A 19096-nucleotide genomic window follows, 5' to 3' on the forward strand; every position below is an offset into this window, starting at 1 on the left:
GATCCTGAGGTTGATGAAGAAGGAGAAACAGGCAAGGATGGATAGCAGAGGGCTGGGGTAGGGCTGGGAAGTGGGGACGGTGATGGAGGAGAGGTTCCCCTTCCTGGCCGGGTCCCCCCTGCATACTCCCCTCTGCACTTCAGGCAGGCCGGCTTAGGGGTGGCGGGGCGGGGCAGCCGCGGTTCCGGGCGGGTGGGCGGGATGGGCGGGGAGGGGGCGGGGCCGCAGCCCTGGCTCTCCCGAGTACCTCCTGCCAGCAGCCAGAGGGAGCGGAGCCTCGGCTGGCTCCTGGCGAGTGCAGAAGCGAGACCAGAAGCACTGAGCTAAGGAAGCTGGGTGGGGGCGGGTGAGAGGTGCCACCAGGCACCCAAGGGTGCTCTTATCCACCTAACCAGCCATGGAAGGGTCGCACCGCTTGCTGCTGCTGCTGCTGCTGCTCTTGGGGGTGAGTTCAAATGGGAGGTGTCCTCTGTTCGCACGCACTGGGGGCTAGAAGGGCGAGCAGAGCCCGCGGAGACTAGAGCAGACGGACTCTCGGAGAGGGAACTTGAATCCGGGGTCACTGTGTTCTGGAATAGAGTGGGAGGGACTCGGGCCGACACCTGGATCTTTCTGAGGAACCTTGGAAGAGAAGGGTCACCGAAGGGACTGGGATGCCTGAGAGAAGCGCGCGTCCGGGGACTGGGGGGGGGGGGGGGGTGGCAACTCGTGTCTGAGTCCTCCTAGAAACGGAAAGGAGGTGTTGAGGCGCAGATAGTCAAACAGGGGACTAGGGCGCTTTGGTCCCCGGAGTGGAGTCACGAAGCAAGAGACATAGAAGAGGTCTTCCGACTCCTTGGTCTTTTGGAAGGAGGAGGTTGTCTAGGGAAGAGGGTATTCTGACGCCTGGATCCCCGAGAGGAGGTTCGGTTAGATCAGCCAGGCAAAGGGAGCGGTGGGGAAGGGGCTGGGCTGGGTGGGGTAATTGGGTGTCGGGACAGAAGAAATAGGGGAACAAGCTCCAATAGAGGTAGTGAGGAATGGGAAATGGGAATCGGGATTTGGGGCAGGGGGCAAGCAGAAGGTTCAAGGGTGGGACATCGGACAATAGGGACAGGGCAGGACAATGAGGGGAGGGGAGGGGGATGCGCTAGTGAATGCAGCCGGATGGCAGCAGAGAAGGGGCGTTGGAGGCTCTGATAAGCAGGAAGAGGATTCATGAAAAGAGTGATGGAGCAGGAGAAGGCAAGGAAGAAAGGAAAACCGAAAAGTGTGTGTGTGTGTGTGGGGGGGGTGGAAGACAGAGAAGGGACTGAAAGAGCGGTGAAATGGATCGCACCCAAGGGCTGAAGAAGAGAGCAAAGGCTAAAAGCCTGGGAGCTATTCAGGATGCTTTCCCCTCGATGATTTACCTAGCTCGGAGATTTCAGAGGGAGAGGGGCTTGGGATGGGGCCCTAGGCGTAGTAGCGGCCAATCTCCCGACTTCCCCATTCTCCTAGGGCACTGCCAGTCACTCTTCTCGAAATCCTCCCCACTCTCTTCTCCCACTCCTAGCCGGCGTGAGCTTCCCGGAACCCTCTGGCATTCCACCCTTCATCCTTTTCCCAGCCAGCGGGCTAGGGCTTGCCTCTCCGAGCTGCCTTTAAGGAGGGCAAAGAAGGGGATCCTTTGACCCGTTGTCCGGGTCCCCAGTATAGGACAGAGGGAATTAGACTGACCCATGCACCAAATAAGGTGGGTTTACCGCGGGGTACCAGCTAGCTAAGTCTGGCTCCGGGAGTATAATGAATAAAGTGCAGAACCCGGGAGACCCAGCGGCCAAGAGAGGGCGCTCTGAGGAGAGGAAAGTGGGGCAATCACCGCAGCTGCAGTCCAGGCTCGTGCCGTCCCATCCATCCCATCCCATCCCCATCCCGATCGTTCCCTAAAAAAATCCATACTGCGCTGTTCCGGGCTTCCAGTCTACAAGTCTTGTACCCCAGTCCCGCTCACTTCTGATCTGTACTATCTTCCCTTCATCTGGGCCGCTGCCTGATGCCAAAAAGATTCAGCGTCTCGGGGGTCTACTCTGCTCCCAGTCTAGAATGTTGTGATGAGGAGGGTTTGTCATTCGACCGGGCGAAGCCCGGGTCCCTGGGGTATAGAAAAGAAAAGCCGAGAGAGAGGCAAAAGGGAGGGAAGACCGACTGGGCTGTCGCCTGGCTTGCTGTGCCCAAGGCACTCCATCTCTAATAAGAGAGAGAAATCAGACCCAGGGACGCCTGGCTTTTGAGAAACTAGTGAGGGACCGGGGTGGGGGTGGGGAAGAAGCGTCAAGATCTAAATGCTTCTTCTGAGTCATGGGGGAGCTGTCTCAGGTGAAGGGCAGATGTCCCCCACAAAAGGGTCACGGTCCTGCAGTTATTGGGAAAACTCCATGGTGCAGGGCAGTCAGAAGAGCCAACCCAGTATCAAACTCTTAATAGCCCTAAATCGGGCGCAGAAGCGGAGAGGAAGGAAGGTGAGAACTTCTGCTTAGTCTCTAATCCACAAGAAACCACCTTCGAACTGCCAGCTCCCCGAAACTACACACCCAGGGCTCTCTTCTGGCAAAATTGACCCTATGGGGTGGGTGTGGCCAAATCCCGGAAGACTTTGCATGCCTGAGGTGGTGGCTGAGACCACACTTTCCCTGGGGCTTCCCAAAGCACTTTGCTTTGTATCGCTCGGATGGCATTGATCTTGAGGCTGAAGTGCCTGGATTGGGGTGGGGGGGTGGTCGTTTGGAGGAGGAGGTGGTAAGTAACTGAGGAATGATACCTTGGAGAATATCCAGATCTGGCTCAGGTATGGGGCTGAGGTAGAATCCGGGCTCAATTCCCATCAGGCCCACCCAATGCCACTCCTTTGGCTATCTAGCATGAGCTTTAACCAGATCTGGAGTTCTTAAGCTTTTTTTTTTTTTTTTTTTTTTTTTTTTGTGCTTTGGACTCTTCACATTCTGGTGAAGGCTATGTACCCCTTCTCAGGATCATGTTCTTAAGAAACTGAAATAAATGCTAAATTTCAGTTGGAAGTTGTTAAGAATGAAGATGTATTTTTTTTCTCATCCATTGAAGTAGTTCCGTAGAGCAACTGGGTGGTACAGTGGCTAGAGCAGGCTTCCCCTGAAATCTATCCCTAGAGGGGCCCATGGACTTCAGGTTAAAACCCTCTAGTCTAGAAAATTAATAATTCACTTTGTGGACAAAGGTTGAGAAAAATTGGGCCCCCATCTCTCTTCTCTCTTGGGGGTTTATCTGGGTCTTTCTGGGTGACAAAAGTCTGGGTGAACTGAGAGGCAGAGAAGAATTCAAGAGGAGAAATTTGAACTAGAAAAGACAAGTTATTTTCCAAATGCTTGAGACTATAGGGAAGTTATGAACCAGAGGCTAGAAGAAAAGGACCATGCCAGACAGGTAGCTCTGAGAGGAAGGGAGGTATTGATGTGTCAGTCATGGGTAAGGACAGAGTGCTAGTTTAGGCAGGTAAGCATCAGGGATGATATTTAGTGCCAGGGCCACAATTGGGGAGGAGGAGGAGGTTAGTGGTAGGGGCTCAGGAATCTCCATCCCCCTAACTCTGCTGGGGATGCTGCCTGGCAGCACTCTCATGCTGTCGTGGTTTCTTCCTGAGCCCTGGCAAGAAATTGCTGAAACCAGAGCATCCCGGGCCAGGAGGGCGGGGGAGGGAGCTGGGGTAATGGAGGCACTTTGTCATTCAGATGTCTGTAATCGGAGCTGCCTAGGAAGCTAATGCAGCCTCTATTAGGGATGGAGCTAAAGGCAGAAAATGAGCAGGACAGTCGGAGGGGAGGAAGGGAGCTGGCAGGGGGCTCAGTAGGGAGGGGAGGTAAGTGTCTTTGGCAAGATTTGGGGGGTTACTCCCATCCCTTGAACTCTTCTATCTTCCATCAACATCCCAATCAAATGAGTACAACATCCCTGGCTCCCCACCTTTGGCACAGTTCCAACCCAGGCATTTGAAAATGAATTCCATAGATTTGTGAAGGTCTCAAAAGTCTTCAGGTGATTTCAAAAGTCAAAGGCTCTTTGAGGTTAGAGCAGGAAGGGATCAACCAGGCCAATCTCCTCAATTTATGGAGGAGGAAACTAAGGCTCAGAAAGTCTAAATTCTGAAAATTTGAACACGTTTCTTAAAAAAAAAAAAGGAATCAGAACATAGGTCCTTTGACTTCAAATTCAGTGCTCTTTCCACTGTGGCATATTGTCCCCAGACCCAAGACTAGCAATCCCCATGGCTCTTACTTCCCATCTTAAATGTCTGCCCTTTTGGTCCTGCAACCTGTCATCTATAACAAGTATGGTCAGATAAACATAAATACAATTCATATAAACTAAAGCTCTTTGGGGTCTCCAATAATTTTTACTGGTATTGAGACCAAAAATTTGTGAACTATTGCATTAGACCATTGAAGGATTTCTGTAGAGCAACTGGATGGTACAGTGGGTAGAGTACTGCACTTAGAGTTAGGAACACCTAAGTTCAAATGTGTCCTCAGACACTATCTGTGTGACCCTGGCCAAGTCATATAATTGCTGTTTGCCTCAGTTTCCTCATCTATAAGATGATGTTTACATTGTGAAACAGAAAAAAACACACATGTAAAATGCTTTAATTCCTGTCATTGTTAGAGACAGAATCTGTGCCCCCAAAACTGTCCTAGGCAGTATGGCAATCTTCCAATAGTGAAGTTGCTTATTCTCCTGTTTCTCTCTCCAGTGCCCATCCACCCCTCTCCTTCATGAAATTCCTTCTTGAAATCTCACTGCAATTCTTCCCACTGCAGCCTCAGCTGATTCCTCTTCATTCTGTTCTTGGTAGGGTTGGTCATTCTTACAGTTTCATTCATTCTTTACATCTTTGTTTTGCGAAGTTCTGGCTCAGAAGAATTCGAGTTGGAAAGGACCTTAGGTATCACTCAGTAACATTCATTTTATAGATGAAGAAAGGGGAAGTGATTTACCCTAGGTCACAGTGGTTACAAGAAATAACACAGCTGAGATACAAATACAGATGGTCTTGACTCCATCTCCAAAGCTCTTTCTACTACTCTGTGATTGCATCACAGCAAGTAAAGAATTTTGTCTTGTTGAGGGAAAAGCTGTTGGAACCACCTGCATCTGAGGAGCTGGAAGCCTCCTGCGTTGCAGATGTTTTCCTCCCAGGACTAGGATATATCTTTGCCTCCAGGGAAAGGTGCAGTGTTGAGAAGAGGGGACATCTGTCTATCCCCTTCTTGGGCCACATAGGTCCTTTACAGACCATCTAAAGAGCAGCTGCCTCCCATGAGGTTCCAATTTGTTAGTTCCCCCTCTTCCATTTCTCTACAAAGGATTCAGATTTTTTTGTCTATTTTGAGACGTGGGGATAAAATTTAAGCCAGCTGATGCAGAAACAGTGGAATGGACAAAATAACCTTGTGACTTTTCTTTTGGTCCCACAGCAACAGGACAAGAATATGGCTAGGTGGTCTATAACCAGTGAGGTAGATTTTTAAGTTTCCATTTATGCTTTTTATTATTATTTCCATTATGATGCTTTTTAATTTTCTTCCTTTTTTTCTAAGAGACAGAAAATAAAACAAAATTTCGGCAGCTCTCCCACCCTTATCCTCAAGAGAATCTAGTGCTTAATTGTTCCTATCCCTGGCCAAGGATGCTTCAGCGGCAGGAATCTGACTCCCCTTTCCCCTGGTTACTGAGCTATTCCAAGTGTCTGTGTGTGTGTGTGTGTGTGTGTGTGTGTGTGTGTTTGTGGTGAGGAGGGGGAGTCCTCTGTTCTTTGGAAATCAAAACCTTGTGAGGCAGGATAGCCTGATGGTTATAAGGCTATTTTACTGTCATCTATAACAAGTACTTTCTTTATGCATGCCAGACTCTTTCCCTTTGGTTGACTTATTTAGGCATTATCTATGTCTTTTGACAGATGAAGGAAAGAGATCCAAAAATATCTGAAAAAACATGGATGACAAAGATAGAATTGGACCCTAGATCTGTATTCCACATGCATGAGCATCCCTGTTTACATGTTCCTGTTTTCTCTTTGTGGCAGGGTGGAGGGGAACTGTGGGAGTTGGGAGGTTGGTCTTCAACGACCCTACCTCCACTCCCAATTCTTCAGGAGAGAGACCAGGAATTAGGGGGAGAGTGGTTAGGAGTAGGGGAATGTTCCCTGATTCAAGGGAGACTTAACCTAGGAGTGAACTTAGCAGCTGATTAGTTACAAGACTCTGACCTCACTCCCTCACACTTGAGGGGATCAGTGGAAAGAGGCACCTAGTGTCCCCCTCTCTTCCCCAAGCTTTGATGTGCCTAATGCCTCCCAAGTGAGCTCATCACTGGGCCAGGTGTTTCTTATAGAGTGAATTAGGAAGGGGCATTTGATCTACCAGAAGATTCACTCTCTTCCCCACCTCCCCCCTTTCTACTCTCTGGACTTCCTGAGGATCTTCCCCAGCCTGACCCCCCCCTTTTTTTCCCCTTACACAGGTGTCCATGGGGGAAGTGAAGGAGGACTGTGCCACCAACCTGTACACTGAGAGTGGAGAGTGCTGTCGAGCATGCAACCTGGGAGAGGGTGTGGCCCAGCCTTGTGGGGTCAACCAGACTGTCTGTGAGCCTTGCTTAGACAGTGAGTACCTTGAGAAGAGGAAATTGGGTGCAGTGTGGTGGGACCTTGTGCTTCAGGAGGTAGAAGCTTGGAGCAGAAACAGAAGAAATCAGAATTTCAGGGACCTTGAACCCTTGTTGGGGGGTAGTCTGCTATAGGAACATAGAATCACAGAATGGCAGTACTAGAAGGAATTGTGGAGACCAGTCGTTCCAACATCCTCGTTTTATTAGGATTTTCAAAAGTATTGTTTTGTCTATTTTGGGAGTCATTATTTAGAGTTATAAAAATACTTAGTCAAAACCACTTTTCAAACTGACATACAACTCATAGTACCTTTGTTCCCAAGCCATGAGCAAAGTCATTCCCTTCATTTTATTTTATTTTTTTAATAATAAAATATTTTATCAATGCTTCTCAAACCCCCCTTCTCATAACAAAATGCTCTCTTACAGTTGAGCAAAATAAGCCAACTAGTTCCTTGGTTTTCTGGAGTGATTTGCCAATTCATTTCTCTAGCTCATTTTACAGATAAGGAAACCGAAATAAATAGGGTTAAGTGACTTGCCCAGGGTCACACAATTAATAAGTGTCTGAGGTCATGTTCAAACAGATCTATCCAAACTTAATGTCAAATATTCTTTCCACTGTACCACTTAACTCCCTCTTTGCAAGAGAGAAAGCTTTTCAGTATCTCTGAAGTTGAGATTGGTCATTGAATTGGTCAGAGCTCCGAAGTTTTTCAATGCTATTTTCCTTTCCATTATTGTAGTCATAAGGCAAATTGCTTTTGTTATCACTACTGCCTGGCCTAGTACTTAATGTTGTTTGTCCTTTGATTAGAAAAGGACCAATATCATTAAGGGATGATGTTTTATTTGACTTGAGCATGAATTGGATTTAAGTGACATGGAGCTCCACAGTCATCCTCATTTCCTCTTCAAGAGTCATCTTATAAAATATTTGTTAACTGATTGGTCTACTCACATTAATTAATACATATTTTCCCAGGTTTCTCTGGATGCTTTGTAGTCAAACTTTTTTTTAAACCACTCAATAACATTCCATTTTTTCTTTTTTTTTTAGGTTTTTGCTAGGCAATGGGGTTAAGTGGCTTGCCCAAGACCACACAGCTAGGTAATTATTAAGTGTCTGAGACCGGATTTGAACCCAGGTACTCCTGACTCCAGGGCCGGTGCTCTATCCACTGTACCACCTAGCCGCCCCTCCATTATTTCTTATGCCACAACTTATTCAGTTGTTCTCCAGTTCCTCAGCAACCATTTTGTCTCCAGTTTTTGCCTACCAAAAAATATTCTTGTATGTCTGAGGAATTTTCCCCTGTGTTAAGACAAGTCAACAAACATTTATTAAGTACCAGTCACTGTGCTGAACCCTGGGGGTACAAAGAAAGGCAAAAAGAAACAGACCCTGTTCTCAAGAAATTCACATTTCAATGGGGAGTCAACGTGTAAACAATTATGTACAGAGAAGAAATATCTAGGATAAACTGGAGATAATCAGCAAAGGGAAGGTACTATTAAGAGACATTGAGGTGGGGGTGGCTAGGTGGCACAGTGGATAGAGCACCGGCCCTGGAGTCAGGAGTACCTGAGTTCAAATCATGCCTCAGACACTTAATAATTACCTAGCTGTGTGGCCTTGGGCAAGTCACTTAACCCCATTGCCTTGCAAAAAAAAAAACCTTAAGAAAAAAACAAGAGAGAGACATTGAGGGGCAGCTAGGTGATGCTGTGGAGAGAGCACTGACCCTGGAGGCAGGAGGACTTGAGTTCAAATTCTGCCTCACATACTTGATACTTACCAGCTGTGTGGCTTTGAGCAAGTCTCTTAACCCCATTGCCCCCCCCCCCAAAAGAGAGACAGACAGACAGACAGCTATTGAGAAAGATTTCCTGTAGTAGGAGAGATTTTAGCTGGGACTTTAAGAAAACCAGAAGGTAGAGATGAGGAGGAAGAGAATTGCAGGAATATGGGGGACAGCCTGAATAGAGTTTGATTTCCTTTCTACCCCTTATTACAGAAAAGAGACAGTTGAGTCTGACTCTTCATGACCCCACTTGGGGTTTCCTTGGCAAAGATACTAGAGTAGTTTACTATTTTCCATTTCCTTCTTCAACTCATTTTACAGTTGAGGAAACTGAGACAAATAAGTCTAAATGACTGAGGTCAAATTTGAACTCAGAAAAATGAGTCTTTCTGACTCCAGGCCTAGCAGTCTATCTATTGTACCACCTAGCTGCCCATTGGGAGGCAATAAGATCCTTTTCTAGACTTACTCCCGTTCACGTGTTCCAATCAATCTAGACTACCAGCTGTTCCCTGATGTTTTGGAGTAGCAGGATGGCAAAGAGGATTGAATACTAGACTTTTTAATTAGAAAAATATTCATGTAAATCCTGCCTTAGACTCTAACTACCTGGGTGAACCTGGGCCAATTATATAACCTCTCCTCAGTTTCCCCATCTGCAAAGTGAGAGGGTTGGACTTGATGGACTCTGAAGTCCCTTCAGGCTCTAAATTTATGACTTTATGATGATATGGCCCTTTCCTGACCATCTCCAGGATCTGAAACCTATTCAAATCTCTTCTTTAAGACCTGGCTCAGGTGCTATAATATGAAGTTTCCCTTTTCCTTTCATAAAAATATATTCTCCCTCCTCTAATTTCCCTAGGACTTTAGATCTGATTAATGCATTTTCCATTTTCCATTTCTGACACTACCTGTGTGATCTTGTGCCAGTCACTTCCTTAGAACTCAATTTCTTCATCTTTAAAATGAAGGGATTGAATTTAAGAGCCTCTGAAGTCCCTTTCAACATAGAGTGCTGGGCCTGGAAGCATGAAGACTCATCTTCCTAAGTTCAAATATGATCTCAGACATTTTCTAGATGTGTGACCTTGGGCAAGTCTTTAACCATATTTGCCTTGGTTTCCTTATTTGTAAAATAAGCTGGAGAAGGAAATGGTAAAACACTACAGGATCTTTGTCAAGAAAGCTCCAAATGAGGTCAAGGAGAATTGGACATAACCAAACAACAATAGCAACAACAACATAACTAGAAGAGCTCTATGGTTCATTGCAGCTTTACATATCTTTCTTTGATGTGACATGGTTTAGTGGATAGGATCCTAGACTGGGAGTCACGTATCAACAACACAGTAACCAAGCACTAATAGTGGCCTCTAAGGGGCAGTTAGGTGAGGGAGCAGATAGAACACTGGCCCTGGAGTCAGGAGGACCTGAGTTCAAATCTGACCTCAGACACTTAATAATTACCTAGCTGTGTGACCATGAGCAAGTCACTTAATTCCATTGCCTTAAGAAAAGAAAAAAAAAAAGAAAAAATTAGTGGCCTCTATGTATCCAACACCATGTCTAGAGCTGATACTATCAATACGGGAATATGTTAGTTTGTGCCTTTGTGGAGATTACATTCTACCAGGAGAATAAAACATAAGAAATCTAAGTTATATACACAATAAATAGAAATTGATTAGGAGGACCCTAATAACTAGAGAATTTAGAAAAGCTATCTGTAGGGAGTAACATTTGGGTTGAACCTTGAAAAGATGAAGGAGTTCCAAGAGGTGGAGGTGGAAAAAAGAAAATCTCTCATTATTAATTCATCTAGAAGAAATAGTTCAGTGAGTATTCTCAGCATAGGAGTGGTAATGATAATGAATAGATAACTGATATTCACATAGTATTTTAATATTTTCAAAATACTTTACATAGATGGGGCTTCCCAAAAGTCTTAGTGCAATTCGAATCACTTAATAATAGACTTTCCAGACTTTCTAAATTGTCTCAGTTGCATCTCTCAACCCCAGGAGATTAGTGTTACAAGTAATATTATTATCCCCATTTTACATATAAAGAAACTAAGACTGAGAAAGGTTAAATGATTTGCCTGGAATTGTATGGGGAGATTTGAATTTAGGACTTCCTTACTCCAAGTTCAGCACTCCTTCCCTTATATTTAGAGGAAACCTATCTTGTTGAAAAAAAGAAGACCATTCAATAGAATAAAATCTTCTTGAAGGCTGTTGTTTCATCTTTATCTCTGATTCTCTTGTATTTATTCCAGGTCTGGCATATAAAAGATACTTAATAAATCCTAGTTGAACTGAATTAAATTGGATCTTGAAAGGGAATGTAGTATAGTTTAAAAACAACAGCAACACCCCTGCTCCCCCCCCTCAAACTATCTTGGAATCTCAAGAAATAAATGCCCCCTGTTGTGTCTGGGTCAGGCAGGGGAGGAGGGGCTGGTGAAGATCTGGGCTAAAAATATCAGCCAAGCAGCAAAATCAATGGCTCTGGTGAGAGGGGCTGGGGGATGAGAGATTGTATCCCTGACATGCTGGGGAGTCTGACCTTGGGGGATCCCATTGAGGACGTGGCCATCCTCTCTTGCCAGTCGATGTCCTTTCCAGTCCTGATGTAGGAAGGTGTAGAGGTGGGGGGTGGGGGGAGAGAAGGAGAAGGAGGAGGAGAAGAATGTGTTCTGAAAGAGAAATGCTTTCTGGGAAAAAGCAGAGAGCATGCTAGACCTTTGTCTGGTTTAGGCAGGGAATTAACGCCCTCTCTTGCTCTGCCCAGCATGATCTCAGAATACCTGGCTAGTGGGCTCAGATCCTATCCTGGGTCTGCATCTTTGGGTCCCTGTGTTGCGTTAGGATGATAATAGCCAGTACTGTGATGCCCACTTTGGATACTAGGACTCAGACTCAGAAAAATTGTGACTTGTGGCAAAAATAGAAATAATAACAATGAGAATAGTACCTACTATGTGCCAGACACTTCATAAACATCTCATATGATCCTCACAACAACTCTGGGAGGTAGGTTATGAACCTCATTTTACAGTTGAAGAAATTGGGACAAAATGAATTTAAATGACTTGTCCAAGATCACAGAGTTAGGATGTCTGAGTTTGGATTTGAACTCAGGTCTTCCTGACTCCTGGAAGCACTGTATCCACTATTCCTAGTTGAATAAATGCCAAAATCTACATTTTTAGGTTTAGAGCTGGTAAAGACTTTAGGGGTCACCTTGCCTAAATGTTTCATTTTTACAGATGAAGAAACTGAAGCCCAGTGAGAGAGGATGATTTCTCTTGAGTCACCTGAAGTCAGGTTCTAGGACTCAATCCTATTCATCTTTGCTTTCTAATAGAGATAGGGATTTTAATTCATTCCTGCAACTCCCAATTCAAAAATAGTCTGCTCAAGTCCAGCAAACTAGCACCTCTTCTGGTCCACTGGAAGTTATTTCATTTCCAAATGGCTCTGGGATACTGTTTCTCCCTTCCCCCACCCTAACTTTTCAGAGTACAGACCTTCCTTTCCATACCTCTGGTTTGTCCTGGGGAGGTAGAAAGACCTGCCCTTAAAGGAAGTGGCTGATCTAGGTCCCCAGGACCCCTTTTAAAGCAGTTCCAGAGTTTGTCAAAATTCTAAAAGAAAAGGAAACATATCTCTCTCCTCTTTCCTTCCTCCACTGAAAGGACTGGTCTTCCTCCATGATATGAGTAGGGATAGGGAGCAATAAGAAGCACAGACCATAGAAGCTGGGGGCATTGTGGGCCCAGCAGTGTCAGCTTTGGGGGTGGGGTGGAGTTCAATGTCAAGGACAGGGATTCAGAAGTCATAGTAGTAGAGATATAGTTGCCTCAGGAATCACTTGATAGAAGTCTCTCTCTCTCTCTCTCTCTCTCTCTCTCTCTCTCTCTCTCTCTCTCTCTCTCTCTCTCTCTCTCTCTCTCTCCCTCTCTCTCCCCCCTCCCCCCCTCCCTCCCCCCCCTTCCTCCCCCCCCCCCTTCCCCCTTCCCCCCAGCTCACACACATTAGGGAACTCCATCATCACTTCCCTCCTCCACAATCCCCTTTGCTTCTGGACTTTGTGCTCTGTGCTCTGAGATCTGATCATCTTGAAACACTGGGGGTGGGGTAGTTCAGGTGTACCCAATGACAGCAAGCCAGTCTTCTAGCTCAACTTCTCCCTCTTCCCCCACCTTTGAAATATGCCCACTCAGCCTCTTCTTCCACACCAGAACTAATGGGGGCCTGTTATTTATTCATGAGACATCTCATGGGGCTTGGGGGGTGGAGGGTAGGGGGAAGAATATTCTCTAAGCTGGTTAGAGAAGACAAGAGATCCTAGAAGGAAGGGGGGAGCATCTGTGAAGGATCTTAGAAACAGCACAGTGGATGGAGTTCTGTGCTTTGGAATACTTGAATTCAGACAAATGCCCCAGGCAAGTTAACCTTTCATAACTGCAGTTGTCTTCTCTGGTGGCCCTAATGACTTCTTTTCCAACTCTAAATATATAATCTTGGGAGAAAAGACTTGGTAACATGACAAGGAATTCTCCATAGGAATTCCTAGGCTTGGAGCAGGCATCAGTTTTTGGAGTCTCCATGCCCCAAAATGATATTCCTATCACTTGATCTAGTTGAACCTGCTTTTCATATATTAAGTTCACCCCAAAGTATCTGATGCCAGGACTTCCCTTGTTTACTACTCACAGAAGGTGGGCAGAAAGCTCTTCCTTCAACCTAGCCTTTCTATCTTGTACTATAGACTCCAGAATAACTTTGGAAGAGAGGGCAACTAGGAAGAGTTGGAGTAGGGAGGTGGCTGCCCCTCAGTTGGAGCTAGAGTCTTTCCATCCATGCCCTGAGCTCCATCCCTGACTTGGTTTAATAAGATAATTTATTCAGAAGAAGAGACTCCAGCTGTTTCCCTTATTCCTAAAACATTTCCCACCCAGAAAGCAGTTTTGCTCCCATCTTCCCCAGTAGTTAAAAAAAAATTCATACCCCTTGAAACTTGTCCCCAGGAGATTGTCTACCAATTTTGCCCCCCCCCCCCCCAGGGAGAAGGGAGTACTCTCCTCTCCACACACAAACACATCACAGTCATCCATCCCCCTGTCCTTATGCCTTTGCTGTCCAATCTAGCTCTCTTCTTCTTTTTTAAAATTTTACTTAATTTATTTTTGAATTTTACAATTTTCCCTCTAATCTTGCTTCCCTCCCCCCACCCCCACAGAAGGCAGTCTGTTAGTCTTTACATTGCTTCCATGCTATACATTGATCTAAATTGAATGTGCTGAGAGAGAAATCATATCCTTAAGGAAAAAAAATATGAGATAGCAAAATTACATAATAAAATAACTTTTTTTAGAATTAGAGACCATAGTCTTTGATCTTTATTCAAACTACACAATTCTTTCTCTGGATATAGATGGTATTCTCCATAGTAGAGAATTGCCCATAATTGTCCCTGATTGTTGCATTGATGGAATGAGCAAGTCCATTAAGACTCATCATCAACTCCATGTTGCTGTTATGGTGTATGATGTTCTTCTGGTTCTGCTCATCTCACTCAGCATCAGTTCATGCAAATCCTTCCAGGCTTCTCTGAATTCCCATCCCTCTTGTTTCTAATAGAACAATAGTATTTCATAATGTACATATACCATAATTTGTTCAGCCATTTCCCAATTGATGGACATTCACTCAATTTCCAATTCTTTGCTACCACAGAGCTGCTATGAATATTTTTGTACAAGTGACTAGCTCTCTTCTTCAAGACCTCATAGTCAACTATGGAATGGACTTTATGCTGTTTGACAGTTTTGCTCCTAAAGCAATTTTATTTCAATTGTTCATACAAGGAATCTTGGAGATTACCTAATCCATCCTCTTGATTTTGCAGTTGGGGAAACTGAGACCAGAGAGAGAAAGTGACATCCAATATCATATAGGTAGTAAATTGCAGAACCAGAATTTTTTGAACTAAGCTCTAACTCTAAAATGAAACTGATGCCTTTTTCACCTTACATCTGGCATCTCTCTCTCTCTCTCTGAAAGGAACACCAATGGGTGGTATTTGTAAGACTTTTTTTCTTTTGGGACTTGAAGGTCTTTTAATCTTTCCTACTCAGGCTATCCTTGTTTCTCTTCTTCCTCTCCTACCTTTCCATTATATTCTTTTTTTTCCTGTCTCTGCTCTTCCCACTTTCTATCTTATGACCTTTAAACTATTTTTCATCTCTTCAAATCTTTGGAGTTTCCAAATCCTAGCTTTGCCTTTACTCTCCTCTAATGGGAGAAGGGGTTTTTATCTCAGAATCCCCCCCCCCCATTTTTGGCATTTAGACATCGACTACTTCTTATTTAGAATTCTTATCCCTTCAGTATTAAGATTTCTCATCTGATAAAGAATAGTGTGATATTGAAATTGGCTGTATTATTCTGGACAAATCACTTCTTTTCCTTTTGTCTCAGTTTCTTTTCTGCTAAATGGAAATAAAAGACTTATATGATTTCTTACAATATTAAATGATGATGATGATGATGATAACCTTGGCCTTTCTCTTATCCCTTCTTCATTTATATATTCAGTAACACGGTCCCACCAAAGTATTCACAGTAAGACCTTGATGAAGTTGTTCTGTCTTTAATCCCTTTACTAATTTAATTTTTTTTTTTTTGAGGCAAAGAGATTAAGTGATTTCTCCAGGGTTACACAGCTTCTAGTGTCTTAGGTTATATTTACACTCAGGTCTTCCTGACTTCAGGGCTGGTTCTCAACCCACTGTATTACTCAGCTGTCCGTTCTCCTTTTATTTTTGAGGTCCATATTCAGGGAGAACCAAAAGACTGGAACCTAGAATTTAGCTTTAAATAATCTGATTCTACCCTATATGAATTCCTTTTCTCTGTGTTCCAGTGTCCTTCCATACTTAATAACCCTCTTCTATTCCTGACCCAGCATCCCCCTCCCAATTAAAACCCAGGGGGTTAAAATGTGCATACCCTTTGATCCAGCAATACTACTACTGGGTCTATACCCTGGAGAGATTAAGAAAAAGGGTAAAAACATCACTTGTACAAAAATATTCATAGCAGCCCTGTTTTTGATGACAAAGAATTGGAAATTAAGTAAATGTCCTTCAGTTGTGGAATGGCTTAACAAATTGTGGAACACTAATGTTCTATTAGAAACCAGGAGGTTGGGAATTCAGGGAAGCCTGAAGGGATTTGAATGAAGTGATGCCAGAAAGACATTGTACACCCTAGCAGTAACACAGGGGTGATGATCAACTTTGATGGACTTGCTCATTCCATCAGGCGAACAACTAGGGACAATTTTGGGCCATCTTCGATGGAGAATGCCATCTGTATCCAGAGAAAGAATTGTGGAGTTTGAACAAAGACCAAAGACTATTATCTTCAATTTAGAAAAAAAAGTTATTTTATTGTGTAGTTTTGCTATCTTTTATACTTTTCATCACATTCAACTGAGATCAGTGTATACCATGGAAACAATGTAAAGACTAAGAGAATGCCTTCTGTGGAGGGGGGGAGAAGGGAAGCAAGAATGGGAGGAAAATTGTAAAACTCACAATAAACAAACTATTTCTAAAAAAAAAAAAGATAAAGAAAAAAAACCCAGGGGGTTAGATAGAGTTAGAAGGGAATCAGTAGAATAACTTTCAGAACTGATCCTAGCTGGGCTAGGATTGTGGTTTGGGACATTCTACCTGTGGTCTAACTAACTCTAGCCCCTCCTTCTATAGACCAAACTCCCTCTTTGTTTCTTAGGACCTCTTTTAATGCTAAACCAAATGCTTTTATCCTTTAAACATTAGGGTCCTCCCCATCCCCCATTCCCTTCTACTTCCCCAGGCTCTAGAAAAAGGAAAGAAAAGGGAGTGGAAGGCAGAGAGAAGGATCATTAGATTGAAGGATCTGTAGGTGATTCCCATAGCATCTGGACCAGACCTTGGAAACAGCAGGGTGGGAACCCCAAAGAGATTAATTTATACTCTTACCTAAAGCAGAAGCACCAGTTCTGGCAAGGAGATTCCAGGGCCTGAGGTACAACGATCATTTCTGTGCCCTAACTAGGCACTTTGCACCTTTACCTTTATGGCTGGGGTTTTTCACCTGAGAGAGGATTTCAGTCCTTTGGAATCCAGGGGAAGTAAGTTCATAAATCCTGCCCTGCTGTGGGAACAGATCAGTGGCTGGAGATGGTAGAAGGGGAAAGGGAAAGTTCAATGTCTAAGAACTGAGAGGAAGGTGTCAATGTTTGGGACCTGGGTGGAAGGCTCAATATCTTAGAACTGTGGGAGCTCAAAATCTGTGGATTATGAAACGGTAAGACTTTGCGTATTATGTAGGGTTTGTTGTTGGGGTAAGGGGGAGAAAACTCAGGGTTTAAGGGTTGGAGGGAAGACTCCAGTGTCTGGGGATTGATTGGGAGTGCTAGTTAGTATCTGGGAATTGAGGTGGGGTGGGGGCAACTCAGTGACTGCTGTGTGTGTGTGTGTGTGTGTGTGTGTTTTGAGAATTTTACAGTTCTTAAACTCTGGTCTGACCTTGGATGGGCACAGTCAGTGGAAGAGGCTAGCTCCTAGGATGACGGGAAGCCCCGGTGGTGGTGAGGACTAGATCTGACGCTGCGCTCTTTCTGACTCGCAGGTGTGACTTTCTCGGACACGATCAGCGCCACGGAAGCCTGCAAGCCATGTACCGAGTGCGTGGGGCTGCAGAGCATGTCGGCGCCCTGTGTGGAGGCTGACGACGCGGTGTGCCGCTGTGCCTACGGCTACTACCAAGACGAAGAGTCGGGACTCTGCAAGCCTTGCAGCGTGTGCGAGCCCGGCTCAGGCCTGGTCTTCTCCTGCCAAGATAAGCAGAACACTGTCTGCGAGGTGTGTCCCGAGGGTACCTACTCGGATGAGGCCAACCACGTGGACCCCTGCCTGCCCTGCACAGCTTGTGAGGAGACGGAGAGAGAAACCCGGGAGTGTACCCGATGGTCAGACAGGGAGTGTGAGGGTAAGCAGGGACCGGGGAAGGAGGACACGGGCCAGGAGCGATCCTGGCAGGCTAAAATGGCCAAGAGGATGGGAGAAGGCAAAGGAAAGTTCGGAGAGGGCTAAAAAGAGCCCTCAGAGTGTCTTCGAAAGACGAGAATGGGAGGAATAAGATAGGACTAGGGAAGGTTTTCTGAAAAAGGAAAGAAATTAATTTACAAGTGAGTTTGATTTCAATTTCTCTCAAAATTCAAGACCATATTTAATTTTTCTTTGTTAACGCCTGTTGTTTTCAACTCTTTTGGATGGGGGAGGATCTGTATATTCCCCCCCCCCCCCCCCCCCCCGTGGATTTAATTGTATGAGGAATAGTTGAATGAGAAAACTCCCTCCACCAATGCAGGCTGGCACCTCCTCTGCAATTTATCGTTTTAGAGAGATGTATTGGGCACTGAGAGGTGAAGTGACTTTACCAGTGTTTTACAGTCTTGAAATCTTGTCTGACTCCAGGCAGGGTACACAGTGCCACCTACATGCCTCTAAATATCATATTCAATACCTAGGGTTCTGAGCATTTTCTATTCTTTCCAGTGCTATGAATGGTCATTATAATTATATAATGTTCAGTTTCACTTTATTGTTCTTTCCATTGTTATAGTTATTGGTGACATAATTTTCCTCATCCTGTTTACTCTACTCTGCATCAACTCATATAAGTCTTTCTATGTTTCTCTGAATTCTTCATGTTCATTGTTTCTTAGGCTACAGTAATATTCCACTCTATTTCTGAAGAACATAACATTAATGATATATGGGTTAAAGAACATTTATAAAAACTGAAATGATAATCATAAGGAACAGGTCATTTCTTTTAAAACATTAAAAATATTTTAAATTAGAGTAAAAACAATGTTTAGCCTTTAAACATTTTTTTAAATTCCAAATTCCCTCTCTTCCTCTTCATTGAGGAGGAAGTACCTCTTGCTAGTGGTTTTAGGTGGGTTTGGAATTGGTTTAATGACTGGAAGTAAAGAATACTTGACAATGTACCCATGTCAGCATAGCAGGAAGACTTCAGTAGAGTGCTCTAGGAGATTGAGGCTTGATCCTTTGCTATTTCATAATTTTGTCAGTGATCTGGAAAATGACATGCTCACCAGATTTGCAAATGAAAAGCTTGGGAAGGCTATAAAGAAAGGAAAGAAAATAAATAAATAAAAATTTATTGTTATTGTTCAATATCCAACTCTTCATGACTGCATTTGGGGTTTTCTTGACAAAAATACTGGAGTGGTTTGCCATTTCCTTCTCCAACTCATTTTACAGAGGAGGAGGAACTGAGGCAAACACAATTAAGTGACTTGCCCAGAGTCATTCAGGTGGTAAGTTTTTAAGACAGTCTTTGTGACTCTAAGTCCATCACTCTATCCACTGTACCACCTAGCTGCCAGGAATTCTATATATATATACACTATATACTACCTAGAACTATGCTAAATATGTTATGTCATTATCTCCATTTTGAGGTAGATAGAGGTTAAGTGATTTGCCCAGGGTCACATAGCTAATAAATATCAGAGGTGAGATTTGAACCCAGGTCTTC

The 19096-nt window shown here is 44.3% G+C and overlaps 1 protein-coding gene across 1 annotated transcript in view; it reads left to right on the forward strand.

The window, feature by feature from the left end:
- Positions 1–249: 249 nt before the first annotated feature.
- NGFR (nerve growth factor receptor) overlaps positions 250–19096 on the forward strand; it is a 28525-nt gene continuing 9678 nt past the window's right edge. The window contains exons 1-3 of the mRNA XM_074224222.1: positions 250–445; positions 6511–6652; positions 17156–17515. Coding sequence (XP_074080323.1) covers positions 398–445; positions 6511–6652; positions 17156–17515 — 550 coding nt within the window. The 5' untranslated portion in view covers positions 250–397. The remainder of the gene's footprint in view (positions 446–6510; positions 6653–17155; positions 17516–19096) is intronic.

The sequence above is a fragment of the Macrotis lagotis genome, chromosome 2 (genome assembly GCF_037893015.1).
Source record: "Macrotis lagotis isolate mMagLag1 chromosome 2, bilby.v1.9.chrom.fasta, whole genome shotgun sequence".
Lineage (NCBI taxonomy): Eukaryota > Metazoa > Chordata > Mammalia > Peramelemorphia > Peramelidae > Macrotis > Macrotis lagotis.